Raw genomic sequence first — 27,878 nt, 5'->3', positions numbered from 1 at the left:
GATCTGAAAATCACATAAGTATATTGACGCAGCTAATGTCAAAATTTCTCATGTTCACAATATCGACTATTATTTGATTTTTGGACAGTAAAAGTTTATCAAAAAACAATTAGACTTCCCCTTGGGTGGCACATGAGATTGTAATTACTTCCAGTCCTCTTTGAGAATAAGTCAGATCTGAAAAACATACAGTACACTGACGCAGCTACTGTCAAAATTGCTCATCTTCACAGTATCGACTATTATTTGATTTTTTGGACACAAACGTTTACTTGTACAGAGCTTCCACTGTTTCTTTCAAGCGAGAGACATCAGCACCAACTATTTCAGTGACTTTCTTTCCATTTTGGTAGAAGTAAAGAGTTGGCTGCAACACAATTCATGGTTGTTCAACGGTCAAAAATCAGAAAAAGAGCAAGGAACAGGGATAAAGCCACTAAAGATATATTCCCCGTGCACAGTCTCCGCCCATAATGGATTTCAATATAAAGTGCTTTCAACATGAAACAGTTAGCTTCATGAAGACCAACAATATAACCAGTTTGATATATTCACATAAAAAACTGTGTTAGGGTATGCCAAGATTAGACAGATGTGAAGGAAGGGGCCAAATTAGACAAAGAAAAATATAGAACTCCACAACTTTCTCTCTCTACAAAAAAAAGAAATTAGGCTTCACTTAACATCGATATTGGCTATTGGACATGAAGGGCTAGCATCACGTGTTGTACCACAAGAAAAAAGAAGAGGTCCAGATCCCTCAAGAAATAGAATGTAGAACACCACTTACTGGTGGCATTTTGCACTAGAGATGGATTGAAATTATGCATCGTGAGCCACCTAGCTTTGACTGCCAACACCACCACATCCATTGCGCCCAGAATCCATTCTGGAAGCTATCCAAAATGCAGCATTGACCTTTTGAATTTACATAAACGTTCTTATATATAGTTCTAGTAAAAGAAGTCAAAACAACTACCACTTTCTATGCTCTCTAGTGACAAATGCAGATCCGAGTTCCTACTAGACAGATTTTTGAGAGACTTGCCTTAGCTTCTTTAACCAAACAACTTAGAAGCAAAACATTTGCTTGCCATCTCGGTACCTCCAATAACTTAATCTCATGACAAAGCCAGATTTCTTGCAATTTTTGTGTAAATACAAATCCATAAAATTTTGTTACAAAGGACCTAGGAACATATAAACAGTATGAGCAAACAAAAGGACCCTTAACGTTGTTCTAAAAGGCGGACTACCTAGCGCCTAGGCGGTCCAGGGGGCCAGAGCGCCTAGGCGGTCCAAGGGACCTGGGCGCCTCACCCAGGCCTAAGCAGTAAAAATAGGCAGCCTGCCCCAAGGGGCCGACCACCACCCCAAGCATTTTTGGGTTGTTTGATAAAAATAAGATGGTAAAAAGTTGCGTTTAGATTAATTTCAAACGTTTCCCCAGTAGAGCCCATTTTAGAGAGATAGAAACCTCAAAAAACTAGATTTTTGTGATTTCCATAGGATTGAAGGGTTTATCACAGTTTTCATTATGGTATGGAGTATGGACTATGGAGTGCATGGAGTTTGGATTATGGTATGGACTATGGATACAGTCTAATACTATAATGCCTAATGGTTTGAAGTTTAAACTTAAAAGTTTAATTCTTGAATTTGAAATGCATGGAATTATGGACTAAAATATGTCTAAATATGTCTAAATATGTATTTTTAAATTTTTTACACAAAACCTGACTTTAAAAAAAAAAAATTATTCCACTGGGCCACCTAGGTTCTGGGTGTCCACCTAGGCGCTGGGCAGCCTAGACCCCACAGAGCCACCAAGCATTTTCTGGAACGCTGACCCTCACAAAATCTATTATCAACATATATATGCTCTTAGCAGCTAATAATAAAGAAAGACTTCTCCAATCCAGGCAATCTCTCCAATTCTTTTCTTTCTTTCTTTTTTTTTTTGAAAGTTTACAATTCATAATTCTTGTACATACAATTTATATTTCTTATGATGTTGATGATGATGTTTACTATATGAATCAATCACACTTACGAACTAGCTGCCAAATGGGCCTGCACACATTGAACTTTTTATTCCAACAATAAAAGCACAGATTCTCCCCTTCATGGGGTAAATTCAAGAGTAGTCTCTCCCTATTCGCTGCCAGCTTATTTATGATATTAGGCGTTCTTTTGTAACTGTAACAGGTTCCCATGAATTTACCAAAGACGTTTAAATATTGAGCCAACTGATGGAGGCACATCGGTTACATAAAGACGCTGGTTCTTCACAAGAACACAGAGAAGTGCTAGACACCTTGATGAGGTGAAAATTAAAAGAATAGCTCTTATTCGATGAACAATGGGCCCTTCAGGGCATAGATGCATAAATACCAGGCAAATGACTTAAAGTGCCCCTGATACTGATGGATGTAAACTCGTATACATAAAGGGTGTGGTTTGTATAAGGCCGAAGCCCTAAACAATCAAAGTAAGGCGCACCTTCAAATAGTGTTGAAAGATGTTTCAATACTGGAAATCTTTTTGATGGCTGGAAAAATTATTTTCATTAAAATTTAAAGCTTCAAAAATAGTGTACGATCGAGCATCTATGAACACTTAAAAACTTGAAAATTGATGGTACTAAAATGCATTACAAGATGCACTATGTCCAAAACTTAAAATCCACTTTTTCTCATCGCTATATATCTTGAGGTCGAGATAACCGATTTGAGGATTTTTGGGCATCGAAACAGCTTTTTTTAGTGAATTTTTGAGGTGCGCCTTCATTTGATTGTTTAATATAATACATAAATGGTTAAGATATGTGATATGCCCTCATATTTATGCTTGTGATTTATATTTATAATGTCGAAGTCAACACTCAACTCAGATTGACACTGGAAGCTCCACTGATTACAGGAACTCCAAAAGAAATTTGTGTTCCCCTAAGTGAAAAGATGCGAGTGAAGTTTCAATGCTTAAATGTGGGAGAGGACAAGCAAAACAGTAGCCTGCCTCTGTAAGTTGCATCAAATAATCAGAACACAATTCTCTATGATACAAATACGATTAATGTTGTATGTTTACAATGGCGAAGAACACATCAGCTCAATATCAAGCTCATTAGGTGAAGCAAATCAAAGTCAAGAGAGAAGCAAGTTTTAATTCTATTTACTTACTTTTATTATTTTAATTTCGGTCAAGGATAGGTTTTAAAAGTATTGTTATTGCTTAATTTGGGATTGCAAACTTAAGGGGACCAAAGGAGGTTTTTATTTCGCTATGGGTAGTTCGGTCAATATCTTACTGTTTTTAGGATTGGTCTAGGAATTTCATTATTCAATTGGCTTCCGTTTTCAAGTAGGGACTGATGTAGGTGTCCAGAAATAAAGAGATTTAGAGAGGGAAGAGAGGGGAGTCCTAAGTTAGCAGAACAAAAGAGGAGAGTATGTGGGTTGTATTATACCGAGAGAGAGAGAGAGAGAGAGAATCGAAGAAAAAAGATAAAGAAGAGATAGTTTTAGGTATTCCATTATTTTATTTTATTTTACTGGATTGCTTGTATAAAACAGGGGAACTTTTAGGAGTCCCAATAAGGGCTTCGATTTTTTAACTTAGTTATTCTTTTATGAATGAGCTATGGAGCATTTCTTCTCCATTAATGTCAACTTGTTTTTCCTCCATTATTATTGATTTTTGCTCGTTCTAAAATCGAAAGAAGGGTGGAGGTTTGAAGAAGGTTAGAGACTATGACAGTTCGTTTTAGAGGTAGTGACCGATAGAAGGTCTAGTCGTACCGGGTGATAGAGCAACTCGACAACTTGTAGGAGATTCTTGCATAGCTGCTGCAAGGGTGAGATTAGCAACAGCATGCCCAAAACAAAGAGGGTTAACGATGTTGGATCCAATCCATGAGGGTTTTGATAGAGATTGGCACGAATCGAAGTCTGAATCTGAGTCGAAACAAGCTGATGAGGTGTATAATCATCTAGTTGTGTTTGATGCACAGCGACATCGACATGAGCGTGAATTTGATGGAGAATCGAGCAGCTGACCACCCTGAGGTCGACTTGACTGATGCACGGGCACAAACAAGTAGGAATCACATGATCGGCATCAAGATATACGAAGATACAAGCGAAGAGAGCCCGGTTCGAGTATTAAAGTTGATCTCCCTAAGCTTTATGGAAATATTTCCCCCTAATAGTTTTTAGACTGGTTGAGCAGGGTTCAGTCCTTCTATAATTAGAAAGACTTGTCTGATGCAAAGAAGGTCAAACTCGTGACTCTTAAAACTTAGGGGACTTGAATTAGAATCGTGGAATCAAATCAAGAATCACAACTTCGAAGTTGCTGAGATAAATCAGATCATGGACCAAGATGAAAGCAAGGTTGCATGAGCAATTGCTCATGTCCGGCTAAGAAGGTCAAACTCATGGCTCTTAAACTTAGGGGACTTGCAATAGTATGGTGGAATCAAATCAAGAAGCACAACTTCGAAAGGGCTGAGATAAACTCAGATCATGGCCAAGATGAAAGCAAGATTGCATGAGCAATTTCTCATGCCCAACTATCTTGTACCAATAGTTTTACTGGTTGCATCAAGATACAAACTCAGTTCAGGGGTATACGGAGTATTACCACTTATCTCCATCCGACGGGGTAGTAGAGATTGATGACCAAAATGTTACGCACTACATTTCAAACCTGCGAAGTTCGATCCAAAATGAAATCAAGCTACACCATATGCCACAATTATAGACAACTTATCAAGTTGCCTTAAAGGTGGTTGAATAACAAAGAAAGGGAACAGCCACATGCCGACCCACCTCGAGAGTAAGAACATCACAAACCGGGGGCTTGATGTTTTAACAGCGAAACATGGCTCAACTACCAGTACTCAAGCTCAAAACCGAGCCCAAGAGATAACTAGTCCAAGGAGTTTAAGGTATTATGAGGTTCAGAACCAAATCACAGAGTTTCTATTGAATGCAACCCAATGTCATGCCAATTCGACCCGAGTATGACAGTGAATAGTGGGGAGGACCATGAAAAACACCCAGTGACTCCGGTTGAAAACAAGTTGAGATTGATGATCCAGCGAATAAAGTGGTAGCTGATCAAGGTGAGACCTTGCTCGTTCTCCGTATTCTTTCATTGTCAGTGAAACCCAAGAAGAGAGCTGCCTGAAAACTCACATGTTTCACCCAAGTATATGTATAATGGCAAAGTGTACAATGGTCTCGTCTCACAAGTGATGGTAAACAAGTTGCATCAAAGCATCCCCATCCATACAAGGCTGCATGGTTCAAACATGGAGCAAAGGTAAATGTTACTTCTAGATGCTTGATTAAACTTGCTATTATTAGTTTCTATAAGGAATTAAGGATAAAGTTGGGTATGATGTTGCAGCAATTGATGCTTTGCTTAAACTCCTAGGGCATCCCTAGCAGGATGATACGAAGACCATCCCTAATGGTGATGTAACACCGACACTTTTGGAAGGATGGTCGTGAGGTAGTATTGTTGCCCATGCATGAGGAGGCTCCACCCAAGTCTTCCGAAGAGGAGGATGTGACTCCTCTCACTTTGGCAGTTTATTGAGAAGATTGAAGAATCAAATAGATTTATGCACTTGCAGGAAAGGACTTAGTGCAGTGCAGCCAGTATCAGTGCCCAAAGCCCTTGGACCACTTTTTGAGGTTTGAGGACCTTGAGCCAGAGGAGTTACTTGTTGGCTTGCCACCTATTAGGAATATACAACATTGCATTAGATATCATACCTGGGTCAAGCATACCTTACGTATCACCTTATAAAATCGGTCCTAAAAAGCATGTTGAGATTTTGAAGTAGGTGGATGATGTTGGGGATTTTGTGGCCATTTAAAGACCTTATGAAAGCATGTACTAAAAAATTATAGTGAAATGTTGGCTCTCTAGTAGGAGTGTGGTCCACTTTAGATTATGAGGCATTACTAATGCCACGACTCATCTAAGCTTTTTCTGGCTATGGCTCATTGGTGATGTCTAGAACCCGTAGTCCTGAGCATTGTGTAAGTACAGCCGATGAGAGTTTCGACGTGGGGTTATCCCTTGATGAGGTCGGAGTTGTGCCCAGGCCAGTTTGGCCAAGGGACTCGATGAGACCCCTGTGTGTGTGATGTATGGTCGAAGAGGACAAGGGCCTAAATCCTCATCATTACCATCACACAGCATGTACACTAGATAGTTGTCCGAGAAGCGGCCCTTTTGGATAAGGGTGTATGACGTGTACATGTGCGTAAGAGATGACTCCCTGCAACACTGGACTGTGTTGAAATGACCCATAAAGCATAGTGTTAAAATGGGGCCTGGACTTGTTTTCAGGGAGGGACCTATAATCCATGGACTAGGATCGTGTCTCCTTCACTTATTGGCTGACTTTGATAGTCCAATCATGAACCCTTGCGAAGGGTTGTGAGTCATGAGAACTATTGGGCCAGTTCGAGAAGATGCAGTGAGATACGGTCTCTAGAAATGATGGAGTCCTCAGTATATTTGTTGTAATTATAATTCTATAGATCCTATTCACATCTAATCTCTTTGAATATGTTTCAATTATTTTTGGATAATTAAAAATAAATTTTTGGACCTCTCTGGGTATTTTATTTTATTTAAATATGATTTTTTAAATAGAGAAAAATCAATTTATTTTATTTTTTATTAAAAATAAATATTTATTTTATTTTTCATTAAAGAGAAAATTAAATTATTTAATGACAATATAAAATTTATTTAATTATCTGAAAATTAGAATTAATTTTAACATATTGGGGGGCCCACCATTTAGTGGGGTGTGGGGCCCACAAGGCCACCTCCTCTTATTCTTTCCTAAGTTGGTTGATTCTAATTAAGCCACATGTTGACTTGAGAATTTTAGGAATGTACGGTGTAGAGATTTTAATTGATTTCAAAAAGGAAAAGTGTAAAAATTAATTGATATTGATTTAGTACTTTCTCTACATACTATTTTGATGGGAATAGAGTTATGGAAACTGAGGGATAATGGTTCCACTACATTCCTTTAATCATGATGGCTGGTCTAATGAATGAATAGATGAGATCTCTTCACCCTATAGGTCTCCAAGATCAAAGGTCAAGATTAAATCTCACAAAGATGGCAAAACCCTAACCTTAGAAACCCTCTCCTTTATTCTATAAAAACTAACTATAAGGGTTCATTCTCAAGACTTGATATCTCAATCTCTCTCTCTCTCTCTCTGACCCTAATGGGGTGGCCCGCCCCTCTCTAATCTCTCTCTATCTTTCTCTCTCTAAATTAAGATTTAGGACGCACAAAGACACCCTAAGGGGTGGCATACCTAAGACACAACACCCTAGCCTTCTAGTTTTTGCCTTATTCTCATGAGTTGAGATTTGGTCTAAGTTATCCTATGTCATGCTCTCTGCAGGTTTTGCCTTGGCTTCCCAAGTTGTTATACAAGTTCTTCAACCTAGATCCCATGCGCCGTTGGTGGAGGAGACCCGGCATAGGGTGTGCTAAGTCCTTAGGGTTAACTTGAGACAAGGTATACAGTAATTTCATGGTTTATGCTCTTTTGATTTAATTGCATCTTTTATGTAATTTTCAAATCCATGTCATGAATGTACTTTTGTTTTAATGGCAAGCAAGTGAAAGTCCTTGATGTTTTGTTTGTTTCACATATTATATTTGGACACTTGTAAGTGATCCGGGTGGTAATCTAAAAGAAATAAATAAATAAATCCATGCTCAACTTGCGAGACAAGCTCTGCAACCAGATGAGAGTCTGTCATCCTCCTTCCCCACGCTCTTGGAATGAGATCTACAGGCTGTATCCCAACCCCCTCTACCAGCACTCTCGGCCCTCACCTCAACCCTCCCTTGCGAACCCCCGTTTTTCGGGTAAAACTCCTCCTGCATCTATCCCTAAACCTCAGCCTGCAATCGGAAAGGCGTCGATTAAACTCCCCTACCCCAAGCCAACAACGTTCTCACAAGTCGTACGTTCTCGTAATTTTGTCCCGGGAAGTGACAACGATCGTCATAACCCACTGCCTGCCCTATCGTTGACAGGGATCCAGAACCCACAGGGTCACCTTTCCTCCCCGTTCCTACCTTTCATCATCCCTTCCCATCCACAAGAAGTAAGGCACGCCACCGAAAAACTTCAAGCCTCTTTGGTCTGTAAGTTCATACCTTCCAGGGGTGATATCAGAGGTATCAAAAGAGCGGCGCAAAAACATTGGGGAGAACCGAACCTAGTATGCCGACGGATTTCTAATGGAGATATCTTGTTCTCCTTTCCTTCCCTAGCTACAGCGCTTCGCATACTCCAAGAAGGAAATATGCTTTCCTTTAAAGGGGCTCCATGATCCCTCCGAGCTTGGTCTCATATCGATGGTTCGTATAAAAGGCAGAAGGTTTGGCTTACCTTCAACCACATCTTGCTATAGGCGTGGGTACCAACTACTTTTCGAAGGCTGGCTGAAGCATGAGGGTCCTTCATTTCCATTCACTGGATCTCCATTGAATCTCTCCCTCTCGGAGCCATCCGGGTCTTGGTCAACGCTCTATATCCTTCCAACATCCCCCGATCCCTGTGGTTAGAAGTAGACGGCCTCTTCTTCCTAATTGTGGTCTCCTAGATGCTAGCTTCTCCTCCCTCCCCCCACTTCCTGCACAACCAGGTTAGGGCCAACCCATAGGATCTTAGTCCGGACTCTTGGACCTTAATTTCAAGGAGAAACTGCAACTGGAAAAAGCGCGGCCAGAGGTTGTCAGGCACAGCAATGGTATTGCCGAAAAAACCTCTGTACCCCCCTTCTACCCAGCAAGCTGGAAGGCGGGGCCCCATCAACTGCTCCTCTGACCTGCCTTTGAAAGAGAGTTGCTTTCCCACGTCTGACTCGGCCCGGGAAACTACTGACGGGCAGGTCCAACCCTCTGCACCCGTTCTTACTTGCCAACCCAAGAAAAAAATTCAGGCGGACCCGACTCTGAGAAAGAGAAGTTTACCCAGGCTTGTCCCGACTCGAGACTCTCCAAACGGGCTGGTCCAACCTTCCTCCCCCCCTTTCACTCCGGAAAGGAGATCCAGGTCGACCTCATGTTGCCAGCTTTTCCCTCAGGCCCTAGGGAGAGTTTCGGGTCGGCCAAGTTGTCACCGCCCTTTCATCCCTCCACCTCTCTACCCCCCAGCGACCCTTCATTACCCGTGTCGAACGCCCCCTCCACATGTCTCTCTTGTGCCTCCACCTCTTCCCCAGCCGCCTAGCTTACCCACTTCCTCAACCTGGTCACCCTCCTCTCAACACCTGTCCATGTCGCCCCTGTACTCGCCGCCCTCTCCCCTACCCACCCTTGGACACCTGTCCTCTTCGCTGCCCACCATGGCCCACGCATCCTCTGCTTCCTCTCCCAACGGTCACTTGCCTTTGGGCAGCCATCCCCATCTGATAGCCTTCCCGCCCAGCCTAGGCTCCCTCTACCTGGGTCTCCCCTCTCTCTCCTCTCCCCCGTCCTTGCGTCTGCCCCTTCCATACCCCAGCCGCCTTCCCTACCTACCCCAGTCGCTTCTTCTTCCTCTGACCCCGCCCACTTGGTTTTTTCTTCTGACCTTAGCGAAACGGGCAGATCTGCCTTTTCTAGCTCTTCCCCTTTTGCCCCCATGTCCCCTCCCTCCTTGAGCCTTTCTATGCAGGGTTCTTCTCTGTCTCTCCCCTCCTCTCCTCCTGGTGTTCTCTCTCCAACAGCAGAAGTACTTCCGTTGACACATAAGGTCCCAGTCCCTGACCCACCCTCTTCGCCTGCACTCGCCCCTGGCCCTTCTGCTGAGGCTCACCCTGCTCCGCTTTGCACCCTCCCTCCCGTCTTGCTATCCACCCCTCCTCCAGCTCCTAACCCTTCCTTCATCCTCTTTTTCAGCTTCCCTCCAGTGGTACCCCCTGACCTCGGCCCCTTCTGCAGAACACCTTCCTTCCTCCCCGTGGTGTCACGGATAGATTTCCCCCTCCCTTTGGCTTTGTGGTTGCTCACTCCTTCAACCCTACACCACTGGACCCGGATTCCATCTCTCCTTCCCTCTCCTCTGTCCCACGCATTGTTCAGGTTCAGTGTGTTCACTTTGTTCAATTTGCTTGGCCTTCACCCCCCTTTGTGCATGGCTATGAATACTCTTCTGTCCATACCCACTACTTCCTTGCGTTTCTCCCCTCTTATGATCTTGTACCTTTCTCGACTTGGCCTCCCTCCCCTCACCCGTCTTCTCCGTTGGCCATCTATCACTCACTTGCGTTACCTTCTTACCCCTCTGTCACCACTCAGGAGCTCACCTTGCCTCAAGAGGTGCACCCAGCCTGTTTTTTTCAGCATTTGAGCGAGAACGACCCTCTTGCCTCCTATCCTGCCCCTGTCCGTGTCCCTCTTCCCCTTGTTCCCCCAGCTCTCCCCTCGAACCTCTACCCTTCCAGCCAACCTCAATGTCAGCCCACCACAGATGCACCTCTTGGAGAACCCATCTCTCCCTCCCAGGCCACTCATAGCGCCAAGGAAGTCAACCGGGATGGGGAAGACACAAGTGCAACCATCTCTCCCTCCTTGGCCATGGCGAGTGCAAGGGTGGTCAACTTGGATGGGCAAAGCACAGATGTACCCATCTCTCCCACTCAGGAGACGGAGCAAGCCAGGGAAGTCAACGGGGATGGTGAAATAAAAGTTGACGATAGGATGATCAAGATGTTCAAGGTTATGGGCTTCCACCACGAAGGCCCATAGGGACCAGCTCACAAATTCTTGACGGCTGATGCTAACAGTAGGATGAAGGTGAAATTCAGAGGCCAACGCGAATTGTTAAATCTTTTCTCTTCCATATCCTATGACTCTGATTCCAACAGAATGCGCCGTGAGCCTCCTTCCCATTACCGCCGTAGGAGAACACCTAGAGTGATCTCTTCCTCCGTTCCACCCCCCCTCCCTAATGAAGATCATTACCTGGAACGTTAGGGACCTGGGGCAGCTGGCCAAAAGGGCTGCAGGTAAGGACTTAGCCATTAAACACCATTGAACTGTTCTAGCCCTTATCGAAACTAAGCAACCGGAACGTACCCTCCATCTCATCCAATAGGTATGGGGCAAAAGACCCTGCCAATACGTCTCCTTGCCAGCAAACGGGGCGTCGAGGGGTATTTGGGTCAATTTGGAACCCCTTTGAGTACACCCTTATTTCCTCTTTCATAGGGGAATTCTCGGTGACGATAACCCTCTCTAGCAACCAAGTAAGGGCCCCCTAGATTCACAGCAGTTTATGGCCCAAATTGTGCCTCCCTCAGACACAGGCTTTGGCCAGAGCTAGAGCATGTGGCAGCCTTACCCCACCCCACTTGGGCTCTGGGAGTTGACTTCAATATCACCAGATGGTCATTCGAGAGGAACTTCTCAACCTCCATCTCTCAGGAAATGAGGGATTTCTCCGACTTTATAAACCAACAAGAACTCGTAGATATTCCTCTTCAAGGTTGCCGCTTTACCTGATCCAACCACGCCTCCAGTCCCTCCCTTTCTAAGTTGGATAGATTCCTCCTATCCCTTAACTGGGAGGAATCTTTTTCGAGATCCACTGTGGTAGCCCTACCCAAACCAACTTCTGACCATTGCCCCATCCTCCTTGATACGATGGCAGATAGTTGGAGGCCCTAAACCCTTCAAGTTTGAACTTGCGTGGCTCAAACATTTCTCCCTTGCTACCCTTATTCCAGCCTGATGGAATTCTTTCTCTGCCCAGGTGAATTGGAGAGCAGGCTTTAGGCTGCAGTCGAAAATCCAACTTCTCAAATCCTCCCTTAGGAATTGGAGCAGGTCCTTCTCTTGCAATTTTTCCTATATTAAATCCTCCTTACTGGAGTCCTTGTAGAACCTCGACGGGATTGAGGAATCCAGACCTCTGAACCCCACTTAATTGAACCTTAGAACCCAATCCAAGATGGAATATCTCTCGACCCTCAAAAAGAAGAGATATACTGGTATCAGAGATCAAGGGTGCAATGGCTGAAAGCAGGTGATCTAAACACTGCTTTCTTCCATCGGATCGCAAACTGTCGTAGGCGTGAAAACTCTATCTCGGTGATAAAACACAACAACTGCTACCTGGCCCACCCTGAAGCTATAGAGCAGGCCATCCTGGACTTTTTTTGGACCCTTTATTGCACCCCGCAAACAAAGAGACCAACAATGTCCTCCCTAGACTTCATGACACTCCCCGCTAATCAAGCTGAGTGGTTAGAGCACCCTTTATCGGAAGATAAAATACTACGAGCTATCAATACTCTAGCCAAAGATAAAGCCCCTGGTCCAAATGGTTTCCCAGTAGCACCTTTCAAAACCTTTTGGGAAACCTTCCGCCCTAAGTTCATAGATTTCTTTGACGAATTTTTCCATAAGGGGACCATACATAAAGCCATGAATGCTTACCTTTATAGCCCTGGTTCCAAAAATAGAAGGGGCAGAAGAGATCAAGGACTTTCAGCCAATTAGTCTTCTCAACTCCACGTATAAAATCCTGGCTAAAGTCCTGGCCACAAGACTCCAATAGGTCCTTCCTGATATCATCTCCTCACCTCAAATTGCCTTCATCCAAGGAAGGCAGATTCTTGATGGGGCCCTCGTGGCTCACGACTGCATCCACTCCAGGCACCTCTCCAAGTGTCCCGGTCTTATATTCAAAATTAATTGGGAAAAGGCCTATGACCATGTCGATTGGTCGGTACTGGAGGAAACCATAGCCAGAATGGGGTTTGGAGATAGGTGGAAGAAGTGGATGAGAGGTTGTTACTCCCACCCCTACTTTTCCGTCCTTATAAACAGAACCCCGAAATGTTATTTTCCTTCCTCGAGGGGGCTCCGACAAGGGGACCCCCTTTCTTCCTTCGTCTTCACAATAGCAGCTGAAGTTTTCAGCCGGTCGCTTTCTAGGCTCTACCAAGCGGGTATCCTCTCAGGTTTCAATGGCAGCCCGCAAGGCCCTATGGTGTCTCATCTGCAATACACAGATGACACGTTGGTCTTCCTCGATGCTTCCAGTTGTGAAGTAGATGCCCTTAAGCTCTTCCTCCACTGCTTCCAGGTAGATACGGGCTTCAAGGTCAACTTGGAGAAATCTAAAATGATGGGAGTTGGCTTATCCACTACCGAAGTCCGAAACTTCATCTTAGATTGGCAGTGTAAAGTTGTTGATCTTCCCACTACCTACTTGGGCCTTCCTTTGGGCCTTGGAAAACCAAAGAAGAGACTCTGGTCTCATATCCTGGACAAGGTAGATACGAGGCTGGCGGGATGGAAAGGTAGATACCACTCTTTGGCAGGTAGATAGGAGGCTGGCGGGATGGAAAGGTAGATACCACTCTTTGGCAGGTAGATCTACCTTGATCAAAGCCACCTTGGCCAACTCCCCAGTGTACCTTATGTCCCTCTTTCACATGCCAGCTCAGGTAGCCAATCGCCTAGAACAACTAATGAGGACCTTCCTGTGGTCAGGGAAGGCAGAGAAGTCCAAATTTCACCTGGTGGCATGGGAAAACGTTTGTTAACTTAAAAATTCATGAGGTCTAGGCATCAGATCTCTGAGAACTTACAATGTGGCTTTACTTAGGAAATGGTGGTGGCGTCTAGCTATGCAGCCGGATGCATTCTGGGCCACTATCCTCCGAAGTAAATACAATATCCCGGAAGGAACTTGGCTCCCTGAATATAGAAGGTGGCCGAGAGCATCGGAAGCCTGGAAGTCTATCCTTACTTCCCTCCCTCAATTCAAAAGAAGGGTTCGCCTTCAACCTAGGACGGGAGATAAGGTACTCTTCTGGTCTGACCTCTGGCTGGGTTACTCCCCCCTTAGCCAAGCTTTTCCAACCCTCTTCCCCTTAGCCACCAACAAACTTTCCACAGTCGCTGAGGAAATGGGGGCAACAGGAGACTGTAGAACCTGGAACCCTTCCTTTCGAAGGCTTCTAAATGAGGATGAAATCCAGTACTTCCAAACCGTCTCGGCTTTGCTATATTCCAACTTCATCCCCTTAAATGGGACTGATAAAATGGTGTGGACCCTCACACCAACCGGCACCTTCACAGTGGCCTCCTTCTATAAGAGTCTTTCCCAAGCCCCCACCCTCCCTGCCAACCCCACTTCAGCCATGGCAAAAGTTTGGTCGACCTTAGCACCACCTAGGGTACAAACCTTGAACTGGTTAGCTACTTCCAACAGAGGACTCACAGTGGACCAACTACTAAAAGGGGGATCCCCATCCCTAATAGATGTGCTCTTTGCCTCTCTGAAGAGGAATCAAACCCCCATATATTCCTTCTCTGCTGTTTTGCTCACGAGCTTTGGGGCAAAGTACCTCAACACTTTGGCATCCAATGGGTATGCCACCATCGGTCAGAGCCATCATCTCCTATGATGTGGACTCTAATTGGCCAAAAGCTGGAAAAGCAATATGGAAAGCAAGCGTCGCGGCCACCATTTGGACCTTAAGGACTGAAAGGAATAATAGAATCTTTAGATGTACCAAACTACCAACCTCAACTCTTTTCCACAAGATAACTGCTGTGGTGGTCCCCTTTTGGGCATCCAACCACAAGAACTTTGCGGGACTTCCCATGGATCTTTTTCAAAGTCAATGGAAGAACATTCTCTACCACCAGCCTAGAAAGGCAATTAGACACAACAACTGGCAGCCCCCACCGGTGGGCTGTGTGAAGTTGAATTTTGATGGATGCTCAATTGCGAATCCAGACCCGTGTGGAGCTGGAGGTGTTTTTAGAGACTGCCATCGGAAAGTACTTCTTACGTACTCCGACCACCTTGGCTACGGTGATTCCCAATTCGCAGAGGCTTTAGCCTTGTTGATAGGGCTGAAAAAGTTTAACCGATCTTGGGAAGAACGGCTCATCGGCGAAGGCGACTCCCAAAATACAATCTCTTGGGCGAGCGGGAAGACCCTTCCCCCATGGCAACTCACATCCAATTTTTATGAAATTTTCCAAATTTGTAGGGATACGAACGTCTCTTGAAGGCATATCTGGAGAACGTCTCTTGGAGGCATATCTAGAGAACGTCTCTTGGAGGCATATCTGGAGGACGTCCAACGAGTTCGCGGACCTGATGGCAAAGGAGGGAGGAAGAACTAGAGATGAAGACAATGCCGAGTCCCTTCCTATCTTTTTTGACATGGAACACTACCTCCCCTAGCATTTAAGATTGCGCACTCCTTGATTTTTTGCTCTTGTTCTTTGGTTACCCAATGTAAGTCATTGTAAATGGGCAATTTTATAAGCCCCCAGTTTTGTATATGGTTGTCTGACGCATTTTTTACCAAGGGCTCCCCCTAGGGGGGCCCTTGGTTTTCCCTTCTTGTAACTATCTCTTCTTGTAACTATTACTCCCTCAGTAATACAATGTTAACATTTTCAAAAATATATATATAAAAGAAAAAATAGAAAAATTTTAATCGGCATTGCCTCGCCCGATCACATAGTCCACCTTTTAGATGAGTTATTAGCAAAGGGGTTCATAAGGGTTAGCATGCGTCCATGTGTTTTACCAACCTTGCTAACCCACAAGAGATGGATCATGGAGAATGTGTGTAGAAAGGAAGGCTATCAACAAGATCACATTCAAATATTGATTCCTTATTCCACGGTTGAATGATGTGCTTGACATGCTGGCTAGAGCTGCTTATTTTCGAAGATTAACTAGAGAAGTGGCCACCATCAAATTTGTATACACAAAGGAGATGAGTGGAAGATTGCTTTCAACACAAAGTGGTTTGTATACGTGGTTGGTTACACCTTTTGGCCTGTCTAATGCACCTAGCACGCTCATACCCATGATGACATACATATTACAACATTTCATAGGTAAGATTGCCGTGGTTTATTTCAATGATACATTTGTTTATAGTGAAATGCTGATGTCCATTGCGACCTTTTGTGCCAAATAGTAATAGTGCTAATGGCCGAGAAGTTATAAATCAATCTTAAGAGGTGTAACTTCTTGAGCACTAATGTACTGTTTTTTGGCTATATTGTGTCTTTTGATGGGGCGAAGGTAGACCCTGAGAGGTGCATGCCATAGTAGAATTGCTGGTTCCAAAAATCAGTTTTAGAGGTACATAGTTCCATGGACTTGCTACTTTCTAGAGGCGGTTCATTGGAACCTTCAACATTATCATGGCCCAAATCACTGAGTGTTTGAAAGGTCCCGCTTTCTTGTGGACCCCAGTTGCAAATAAATATTTTGACGCCATTAAAGAAAGGATGATACATGCGCTCATGCTTGCATTACCAGATTCCAACAAGGTTTCCCAGGTACAATGTGATGCTTCTCATGTAGGGATTGGTTTAGTGCTTAGTCAAGAAAGGAGGCATGTTGCTTTCTGTAGTGGAAAACTCAATTAAGTGAATGAAGTATTCCACATATGACTTGAATTCTATGCAGTCATGTGAGCCCCAAGACATTAGTGACATTAACTAGTGTACCAAGAGTTTATCATATTCTCTGATCATGACACATTAAAGCACATTAATAACCAGAAGAAGCTTGATGCACAGCATGCAACGTGGGCAAATTACTTGCAAGAGCTCATATTCACCATTCAACACCAGTCATGGACCAGAATCAAGTGGCTAATGTGCGTAGCCGGACAATCATATCTATGCGCAACTAAATTGTCCATGTATTGGGTCTTGAAGCTATTTGACAAGCATATTTGGAGGATCCATATTTGATGCAGGAAGGAAAGGTGGGAAATTAAAACTACCTTTTTCTCGAACTTCAAAATAGTAAAAATAGCAATAATGGAGAAAAAGCATGGCTGTAAATTAAGCCAACGGAAGAACTTTCTGCTTTCATAAAAGAAAAATTCATTTCAATAACATAAGCATCTTGTAATGTGAAGTTCAAATAACATAAGCATCCTGTAATGTGACGTCCCACCTTTTATAAGCCTAACAAACCCTAAAATTAACTTAAGATCCAAGTAAACAATTTAAAACTCTAAAATAACCCTGAACAATATCATAATTTCAGAAATACCCCTGTGAACATTAACCCATTAATAGTAACAATGAATGGTAACAAAAGCAAATAAAAAAACTCAGAAACTAAGTGTTGGGGATTAAACCCATTTCATTATAAGTCCTAAAAAATTAAACCCTAACAAAAATGAATAAAGCGTACACCGACATCCACGAAAAAATTAAATTACATTTTTTAATCACCTAGCTCTTGATCCATCATTCTTCCCCTAGTTGGAGAAAAGTCACTCTGGAGCTTTGAAATGGTTAATATGAATCCTCCTCTAAACACAAGGTATCTTTCAACCTGAATATTGCGCATCGATGTGGGGCTTGATCCTGAGACATATGGACTATTAGCATGGACAAAAATATCCCCGAAAATGTCCTTAAACAAGTTCATAAGGATTTTGCTGCACCCAGCTATAGTAACATGCCTTTGTGGGATGGAATCCTCTAATTGGAAATACGAAAGTTCAGCCTCAACACTGACTAGAGAAAGAGCTCTTTATTGTCATTGCCACCAATTGCATCCTCTTTTAACTCTTCACCACCATCACTATCATAGTCATTACCATCATTGCGACGACCATCACTATCACCTGCGACTTATTCTTCATCATAGATAGAAATTCCAAGTTCTTCGTTTTCATCCAATGTTTCATCAATATAAGATCACCATCAAATATTGGATCACCAGGTTCTTTATCAAAAATAGGATCACTATCAAAGATATGAGCATTATCCACTGATTTAAAGAATATTGAATCCTAATGAAGATTGGATCCATGTTGTTCTCCTTCAAAATTATGCTCTCGTCTATGCCATTGTGCAACTCTGATACACATGAATCTCCAGAAAAACCCTCACGATTTGGATCTATCCCTATAGATTCATCTTCGTTTAGGGCATGTTGTTGCTAGTCTCGATAGCACAATCGTTGTGGAACCATCTGCATCAAGTTGTCGATTTCCTTGCGTAATCCAATCCAATTAGCATCCCTATGGCTAAAACCTCCACGACCAGCTATCGCAATCTCTAACCGTCTCCAAACCTAAGCTTTGATACTATTTGATGCAGGAATGAAAGGTGGGAAATTAAATCCACCTTTTTCCCAAACATCAAACAAGTAAAAATCAGCAATAATGAAGAAAAAGCATAGATATAAATCAAGCCACGAGAAGAACTTTTTTCTTTCATAAAATAAATTTTATTCCAATAATATAAGAATCCTATAATGTGACGTCCCACCATTTATATGTCTCTGAAATGCTAAAATTAACTTAAGATCCATGTAAACAATTTAAGACTCTAAAATACCCCTGAACAATGTCACAATTCTATCAATACTTTTGTGAACAGTAACCCATGAATAGTAGCATGTCAAGTGAAATAGAAAATAAAATAAAATAAATTATGATTGTTGGAGATTAACCCCACATTATAATTCCGAAAAATTCAACCCTAATAAAAATAATAAAATATACACGCATTTTGAATGACCGAGCTCTTGATCTGCATCAATACTTCAGCACTATAGTGTCAAATTGCAACTTAGGAAATTATTCCTCTTATTGCCGGTTTAATTTTACTAATGGGTATTTGTTCTATGACACGTGGTTATGTATCCCTGATACTTCTTTTATAGATAATCTCATGTTAGATCTCCATGGAGAAGGACTTGATGGTCATTTTAGCAAGGATAAGACCTATGCATTGGTGGAAGAGTAATATTTTTTGCCATGCATAAGAAGGGATGTGTACAGATTTGTTGACAAGTGCAGAGAATGTCAGGTGGGCAAGGGACACTCAAAACACCAGCCTCAATACACACCATTGCCTGTCCCAACTAGGTCATGGGTAGATTTATCTATGGATTTCATTGTGGGCCTACCAAGGACACCAAGAGGTCGTGATTCAATTAGGGTGGTCGAGGATCAGTTTTCTAAGATGGTGCACTTCAAACTGTACAAGAGGACCACTTATGGTATGATGGTTGCTATACTCTTCTTCAAGGAGATCGTACGACTACATGGGATTCCGTACAACTACATGGGATTTTGAAGACCATAACTTCAGGCATGATATTCGGTTTCTTAGCCATACTCAAAGAACATCATGGGAAAAATTAGGTACTAAGTTGCAATTCACCGATGCTTATCATCCACAAACAGATGACCAAACTGCGGTGAACAATTTAAGTGTAAGCAATATGCTAGGGAGTTTGGTAGGAAAAAATACAAAAGTGTGGAAGTTGGGATTGAGGTGGGTGTCCAAAAAAATAAAGGGATTTGGTTGGGGAAGAGAGGGGAGTCCCAAGTTAGTTGGACGAGACGAGAGTACATGGGTTGTATTCTACTTATAGAAAGAGTGCGTAGATGAAAGAAGATAGAGGGGATAGTTTCTAGGTATTCTATTTTTTATTTTATTACTTTATTATTATGGGAAAAGGTTAAAATGATGACGATGGTGACTTTATTATTATGGGACTACTAGTATTAAAGGGGGGAACTTTTCAACATCCCTACAATGGTTATGTTTTTGGATTGAGTTATTTTTTTGAGTGGTGGAAATTTTCTTCTCCATTAATACATGCTTGTTTTACCTCCATTGTTGCTTCTTTTTTTTTCTTTTTTTTTTTTAATTGCTCCACAATTGAAAGAATAATGGATTCAGCTTGTTGCTGTCCTTTCGCATCATTAAGTAACAACAATTGGGATGATCAGCCTTGTCTTTTCTAGGGTATCATCAAAGTAAATCTGCACTTGTTTCCTTGATTTCAACATGGGCCAGAGAAAACTAACAAGGTTAAATTACAATTTACAAATACTAGTAGCAGTAGAAGCAGCAGTAGTGGCAGCAATAGTAGGTCGTAGTAGTAGCAGCAGCAGCAGGAGGTAGTAGTAGGTAGTCGTAGTTAGTAGTACTAGTAGGTAGTAATTGTAGCAGCAGCAGTAATAGCAGTAGCAGTACTAGTTGTAGGAGCAGTAGCAGGAATAGTAGTACTAACAGTAACAACAGCAGCAGCAGTAGCAGGTAGTCGTAGTAGCACTAGCAGCAGCAATAATAATAATAAAAGTGATCATTGATTAGTTTATTTTGTATGTTTTGTTTCCTAACTTGCATGAAAAAGTTCTTTCAGGCCAAACAAGACAACTCAAATAACTGGTTTTGGTTCCAGGGCATTAGAACACTCTGGCAGAACCCAAGCTTACAGAAAATACAACTGGAAAGGGTTATGCACATGAAGGTAGCCTCCTTGCACATAATTTGTACTGCAGCTAGCCCCTCTTGCTTTTAATAACCGCAGCTCAACATTCCCTTGAAAGATAATCGATGCAATGCATTTGACTGAGGCCTCTACTAATAAAATGACAACATTGAAATAAAGAGGGACATTCATAATCTAAAACTCATGTACTAATATACTAGTTACTTTGTGCTAAAGATAATAGAAAACAATGACAGTAATCATGTCAATTCAGATGGTTCATCCGATTTGAGAAAATATCATACACAACTGATGGAAGATAGATAAGCGCCTACCACTGAATTGACCTGTAACTTGCTTAGTGTGTCTTGAAGACCCTCCTGCAAAGGATTATAATCAAATACATTATTAAGTAACTGAAGAAAATTGAGCACCTGATGATGAAAATTGAGAAGTCCAGCAAGAAGCTTATGACTCTTATTTGGATTATTAACAGCCAAGCAAGTTCATGACAAGATTTACCACATTAGAGACATTCTTGAGCTACAGGCAAGTGTTCACTTCATAGTTTCATATAATAAAAGGCTTAATAAGGAAAAGTTGATACAGAAGGAAAACTTATTTGGCATTTGAAGAAAAGAGTCTCTTCATGTTAACAGGAAATTTTGAGGGTCGAAAGTACCATTTTTAATACAAGGAAGATGAAAGGATGAATCTTTAGGTGGACGACAGAACTAACATAAAAGTATCATTTTTAATACAAGCAAGATGAAGGGATGAATCTTTAGGTGGACGACAGAACTAACATAATAGCCCTGTAAGAAGTATAACAGAAATGGCAGTTTTGTTTGTGTATTCATCCATCACCATTTTTAATAAGACTTTTTTCTTTACAAGAAATGATGGAACAATCTTGTTCAAAAGGGACATGGACTATTCAAATGCTAGATATTGGACCCAAACGAGAACCAGAATGGAAGGGCATTAAATTCAGATCAAGGAACAAAAGGCATGGGGGAGATGCTGTTATGATGATGAAGATCAAAAGATCTTGTAGATCCTAGCAATTTTAATAACTTAAAAGAGTCAGAGGTGACAAAAGTTTTATTTTGAAGTGTGTGGGCTAACATAGAAGGATTCCGATCTAATTGAAATAGAGCACATCAATGTTTCTAAAAATGATCGGTGGGGGACTTGTCCACCCACTGAACCCATTTTGGATCATACAGATGGGCAATCTGGATTACCTAAATCAGCGATCCGGCAAAAAAAAAAATTTACGATAGAATAAATGATATATATGTTTTGTTTGATCAGCTAGAGTGGTTGTGTTGGCTAGAGGGTCTGGTTGATGTCCAGATGTTGAAGGTTCAGACCCTCCCACTATAACCTTTTTTTATTTTTGGGGGTTAACAAAAAAACAGAGAAGTTACATATTGTTAATATATATGTTTTGTATCGCTTAGCTAAAGTGGCTACGTTGACTAGAGCGCTTGGTTGATGCCCAGGTATTGGAGGCTCGAACCCTTCCACTGAAACTTCTTTTGGTTAGTCCCAAAACAATAGAAAAAAAAAAAGGAGGTTGAAGAACAGAAAATTGGAAGCACGAAGAGGGCCCGAACTCCCCACCCTACATTAATAGCCAACAGTCCAACCAACTTGGCTATTTGATTTTTATGTTATAAAATGTACAGATCATATAACATAAAAAATTTTAATCGCTGATTCCGACAAGGAATCAGCATGGTCACTAGCAATTACTGATCATGATCATGAAATTCAGAACACTGGAGAACATAAGAAAACAAAGTAAACTTCACTCACCTGATCCACATCAACCTTATGAACTTTGACATGTGAATACTTTTTGCTCAACTCTTCAATGATAGGTGAAATGAACTTGCCTAGAAATCCAAATAATGATTGTATAAGATCTTCTAAAGAAACCCAAATGTGATGAAACCATGCCAACAACTTATCTACATAAATAACAATTTTTAGGAGCCATATCATGGAAGATAATAAACAGAACAGCGTCAAATAGTGATAATATACAAACAAGACAAATGTGAAAATCTCCTCACAAGCCGCAATTTAAACTCAAAAGCATAAGAGTATGAATTTGTACAGTTTTATGCATTTTACTGCTGCAATCAAGGCATCAAAAAATTAAAATTATGGCTTTTTTATCAAAAGCCACAAGTGGAATGAAATTGAAAAATGAGTAGTTTGGCCTTTCTTTCATAAACCCCATATATATTAGGGTAAATCATGATAAGTTTCCCATATATATTATGGTACATGACAAGTTTGCCCCTTTTAGAGTATTTAACTCCAAAATTATTTTGATATCCCGAGACACATACATTTTGATCTGGCTCGTAATCATAATGGAGTTCTTTGACCCAAAAAATTCAAGCACCAAGAGGAAGTCCCATTCGATTCAACTTTTTGATGCCATTAGAAGACTTAATACTTTCGAGGACTATAACTTTTCGCTCATGCATCAAAATCAATTACAATATATCAATCTGGGGTAGCTCGATGAGACAAGCCAACCATAGCTTGAAATAAAGCATTGTCTCAAGGTATGTCATACTTGTCCTATTTTAGGACAGATTTGATATTTCCTATTTGTTAGGATGTTCCAAAATATCAGGTCTGTTAAGGTTAGGGTTCAATCTAGGTAACAAGGAGACATGTGTCCATGGTGTTTTGCATGTGTCAACATACCAAGGACATGACACCCGCGTCTAACACTTTTTTCTTAACCATTTCTTAAAATCTCACTATGAAAACATTTAATGTGACCTAAATCCCACTTTCCGGCTTCCTTAAATATGGTCCACAGGAACTGACACACGTATCAGTGTCTCTGCAACATATGATTTAGGGTTCTAAGTAGTGGTTACAAGGTTCTTTTTTCTTTAGTTCAAAGAGTTTTAAGATTTGTATTGAGAATCTGCAGAAACTAAGACAGGCCATACAAACCCAGCAAAAAGGACTTAAATATTTGTCTTTTTTTCATATTGTTCTCTTTATGTTGAGTGTGTCTCTAACTTGCTCCTACATCATGGTTATTGAATGGAAAAAATGAAGAGCGCATAAATCAAGCCATGGAAGAAGTTTGAGTCAAGATCAATGGAATTTAAGGAGAGATCAGTGAACTTGGAAGAAAGATTGGTGAAGTAAGCCATCACAGCATATGCAATAATTAGAAAATACCAATTACTATGAAGAGGGTGCTCACAATCATGGAGACCCAACGCCAAATCTCACCCAGGAGACAAATTGAGCTCCATGACCGACTTCAGGTGCCGGTCTCAAACACAATGAGCAAATTTGGACGCAAGAACCACAACCTGCAGAGAGTCCATGAGATCTCAGTATTAAGGTCGACCTCCTTGGGTTTCTAGTTTTTTCTTAGTGTATTTAAATCTTTTTTTGTTGTAGAGAATTGAGGAGTAGAATTGAAGATTTAATTTTTCAAAGATGAAAAGTTAGAATTTAATATTGATTTGGGTTTCTTAGGGAGCATGTTATATTTTAGGGTGCTCTTGTATATTGGTTTCTTAGAGAGCATGTTATATTTTAGGGTGTTCTTCTATAAATATACAAGTGTTAGACCAAAAAAATAGAGAGAAATAAAATGAATCTCCTGGTATAATCTCTCACCTTTATTCTTAATTTTTTGGTTTAATTTTTTTCTCTCTGTCTCACTATTTTCCCTAGATCAATTGCTATCAGCACTTCCAAAGATCCATCACCTAAACCTGCTCTTTTGATCGAGGATATGTTGCCACAAATTATAGAGGTTGTGAATAAACAAATAAAAGAGGGTATAAATCAAGCCATGGAAGATATTCGAATCGAGATCCATGGAATTCAAGGAGAGATCAATGAACTTGGAAGATAGATGGGTGAAATAAATCATCAGTTGTGATGATTAGAAAATACCGATCGCCAAGAAGACAATGCTCGCAATCATGTAGATCCGGTACCAAATCTCAGAAAATAGAGAAGAATCAAGCTCCACGACCAACAACCCATCTCAAATGTAATGAGCAAATGTACAGGCAAGAACCGCGACCTGTAGATCATCCACGAGATCTTAGTATTAACAAAGATCTCTCGGAGTTGCATGGTAAGCTCCATATAGGGAGTTTTATTGATTGATTTAGTGCAGTCGAAATTTTTTTTGATGGAGTGAATTGCTAGAAGAGTGTAAAGCTAAACTTGTTGCAACCAAACTCCACCGGTTTGTTGTGGCCTCATAAAAACATGTTCAACAATCTCGACTTTGCAATGGAGAGGCAAAATTTTCTAATGGGCAAAAGATGAAAAAAATTGAAGGAAAATTTTCTTCTTGTGGACCATGAGCAAATTTTCTTTGAAGACCTCCAAAATCTTCAATAGAATGCTATAGTAAAGAATTTATAAAATAGTGGCTAGAAGCAAACTCCAAGAGACTGAAGGGTAAATTGTTGCCCATTATGCTAATGGGCTCCAACCAACCATTAGGGATGAGGTCTTTCTATATCGGCCATGAACCTTAAGCAAGGCTTTTTAAATTGTTTTACTAGTGGAGACCAAATAACAATGGAGCAATGTTAAGTGATTCCTCAACTAGAAGGAGGTTTTCCACCACCAAAAATTTAATGAAGAAAAGAAAGATTCCTCCAATGTTACTTGCTATCAGTGTAATGAAAGTAGACACCATTGCATATGAAAGCCCAAAAAAGATGACAAAGGTACACTTTTTTTTGAGTAAGATGACATAGGTATACTTAGCTAGCAAAACCATTGAAATTCATGAAGAACATGAGCATCCAGAGATACAACCACCTGGACAAAGGAGATTGTCTTTGATACAAATTTTGAGTCTTCAAGCTTGTAGTCGAGCTTCTCTTAACCCCTAAGGCTTTTGTGTTTTCAATTTACTATTTTTTAGGAGATTGAAATTTAAATTTGGTGTCCTTGGAGTTTCTAGTTTTCTTTTAGGATATTCATGTCTTCTTTATATTGTAGACAATTGAGGGGCAGAATTGAAAAGAATTTGGGGTCCTTGGAGTTCCTTGAGGATCAAGTTAAGTTCTAGGGTTTTCTTTTATAAATACATAAGAGTCGGACAATAAAAAAAATTGAGAGAAAAAGAATTTATTTTGGGTCTTGAGAAAAGAACTTTTTAGTATAAGAGCCTAGGTTGGCTGCCTTGGTGATGATCTAATTCTACCCCCCAATTCTCTATCAACAATAAAAGACACCAATACCTTAAAGAAAACTCGAAACCCAAACAGCCCAAACATAAATTAGAAGCCCTAATTCAGTCATTTATTTAGCGCCAAGTCTACAATGCAAAGAATGACCCTCACCAAATGTCACAAAGAACATTTGTGACAATGCCAGCATATAAAAGTTTCGTTTTACATCATCTAATCCTTTTACATCATCTAACAGAGTTAGCTATTTGTCATCAACTCAGTCTACACTCTGCACACCCTCATCTTAGTCTCCTGGCAGCTCAAGGGAGGCGGTGCTCCAGGGAGGGTGGGAGAGAGGAGGGGGGTGTCAAGAGTCTCCCCTGTCCCCTCTCTCTCTCTCTCTCTCTCTCTCTCTCTCTCTCTCTCTCTCTCTCTCTCTCTCTCTCTCTCTCTCTCTCTCTCTCTCTCTCTTGTGCCTTAGGACCTGCTGCAGGCAGCTAAATTTGTCAAAATCCTAAAGTGGGCCACCCAATAGATGCTACCCCGTCCCGAACATGCACAGACCCCAAGCGCCAAAGCAATAATATTGCCCATGAGCCAATGACCATCTTCTGAACTAGTGGGGAGGGCATCAGAAGGTCAGACATGAACCCCTTTGTGATAAGTATAGATGATGAACTTTCAGAAACTAGAAAGTAATATTATTGACTATCTTCTATATGTTTATCATTACAAAAATTAGCCCTCCGCATATTCACAAGGGAAATTGAACAAATGTCCTTCTAGATAGGGCCAATGCCCCAAATGCCTCACTCAAAATCCATAGCCACAGGAACTGATATTTCCAGCCATATCAGTAAGGTTGTAGCTAAATCAAATTTAACATGAATGATCAAATATCCACAAAAATTGATTTTGGTATGTAGAATATGCATCATATTGATTCCCAAAACAACTAAAAAGGATGTGTCTAAATAGAACGAAGTGTTGGAAGATTCTCACAAGGTCCACACCATACTGCAGTAAAGTAGAAAATTGCAGGCAGACTGTCATCTGAAACATGGAATCAAGTAAACAGAAATATTAGTACTGCAAGTACACTAACATAGGGAAAGGATCACTAACGGAAAATTGAAGTACTAGCAAATGTACACGAAATCAAGAGAAACTTGCAAAAAACGAGTATAACAATCACAGCAGAAAATTACCTTGAACCTTTTTTATAGAGCTTTCAAACTCTTCATCAGATTTTATAGTCACTATATCTGAGGTACCTGAAAGAATCAATTTTTGATAGGTTATCATGATGTCACATCACAACACAAAAGAAACCCATCCCACCAAGCATAAATGTTGTCCAAAATATAATAATTGAACATATGTATATTGCATATAAAATGAATAAGCAGTGTCATGAGCTCTCCACTCTCCAGTGTAACATAAGAATTCAGAAATCATAAGTAGTGATAAAACATAACTGGTTCTATCTAAGAAGAATGGAAAAATTGGCATTTCTTGGATTGATTATAGATCAAAATAAAATAAACATATGGCAGGTAACCAGCCAGACATTTCAATCCCCTAATTCCCATCATCAGAAGTCAAATCCTTGTAAGCATGTAATCAGATAGTTTTATGATCTTATACTGTAAGCTTGTACACTAACATTTATTGTTGTTGCATCCAAGATGAATCAGTTGACGTATTTCTAAACCCTGGAACCATGCGTCCTAATTTTGTATATTCCAATTGAACCATAACCAGTTGTTCACCTTGTATTCTTCTCAGAATTAACTACCCATTTTTTAGAATGAAACACTATCCACCATCATCATAAATTCCTATGAAGATAAGATACGGGCAATGAAAAGCAAGTCATCAACAAAATCATGAATAAACATAGCAAACAATAGAACACAGCATATAATCAAAGGAAAACATCGCATGCCCCTGAATCACATTCAAGCAATATTTTAAAGACAAGCAATTAAAAAAAAACATAAACGAGAGAGACAGCATACCAGAAGTGGAAGAACACAAGGCTCTATGAGGTGGGGAAGTGAAAGAGAGGCGTGGGTTAATAATGGAAGAGGAAGAGGAAGAGGGGAAGGAATAATGATGTTCGAAAGAGTAGGAGGGGCGCCATGGAATATTTGTTGGTGGGATAAAAGGAGTAGATGAAGAAGAGTGGAGAAATGCAGTGCACATGCGAGTCGAGCCTCTGCCACGAACAATTCTATGGAGGAGAGAAATCCTCATTGCTCTTTTCTCTCTCTAAACCAATTTGTTATATCAGATTCTCCTCTCTCTCTCTCGCTCTCGCGCTCGCTCTCTGCAAATGCGAAGAAAGTACGATCTTTGCAATGTGAAGGAAACG

General features: G+C 41.1%; 1 protein-coding gene across 10 annotated transcripts; it reads right to left on the bottom strand.

Annotated features, from left to right (window-relative positions):
- LOC18443309 (thioredoxin O2, mitochondrial) lies at window positions 1–27,878 on the bottom strand. Of its 10 annotated transcripts, XR_016049091.1 has the most exons (9): window positions 27,523–27,871; window positions 26,710–26,775; window positions 26,504–26,554; window positions 24,258–24,390; window positions 23,976–24,078; window positions 23,551–23,662; window positions 22,125–22,204; window positions 20,636–20,680; window positions 17,097–18,196 (listed from the first exon to the last, which is right to left on the bottom strand). XR_016049091.1 is itself a non-coding variant. In XM_088857911.1 (6 exons), the coding sequence occupies exons 1-6, from the start codon at window positions 27,758–27,760 to the stop codon at window positions 269–271; spliced, it is 609 nt and encodes a 202-aa protein (XP_088714037.1). In that variant the 5' UTR covers window positions 27,761–27,878; the 3' UTR covers window positions 1–268. The 10 variants fall into 10 exon arrangements, 5 of the variants coding, with proteins under 5 accessions (XP_088714037.1, XP_011626670.1, XP_088714038.1 ...); XR_016049088.1 differs by lacking the exons at window positions 17,097–18,196; window positions 23,976–24,078 and adding an exon at window positions 1–367; XR_016049090.1 differs by having other exon boundaries at window positions 23,976–24,390.

This window comes from Amborella trichopoda, chromosome 2, assembly GCF_054954075.1.
Source record: "Amborella trichopoda isolate Santa Cruz 75 chromosome 2, AtrichopodaSantaCruz75HAP2 v2.0, whole genome shotgun sequence".
Taxonomy (NCBI): Eukaryota; Viridiplantae; Streptophyta; class Magnoliopsida; order Amborellales; family Amborellaceae; genus Amborella; species Amborella trichopoda.
This window is presented reverse-complemented; position numbering and strand designations above follow the sequence as displayed.

Bases quoted from the DNA above. Each gene is read 5' to 3' on its own strand.
- LOC18443309 (XM_088857911.1), bottom strand. From the start codon at position 27,760: ATGAGGATTTCTCTCCTCCATAGAATTGTTCGTGGCAGAGGCTCGACT. The intron at 26,555-26,709 runs GTAATTTTCTGC...TCCATGTTTCAG, and splicing joins CTCTATAAAAAAGGTTCAAG to ATGACAGTCTGCCTGCAATT. The intron at 22,205-26,503 runs GTGAGAATCTTC...TTGGATTTCTAG, and splicing joins TGCAGTATGGTGTGGACCTT to GCAAGTTCATTTCACCTATC.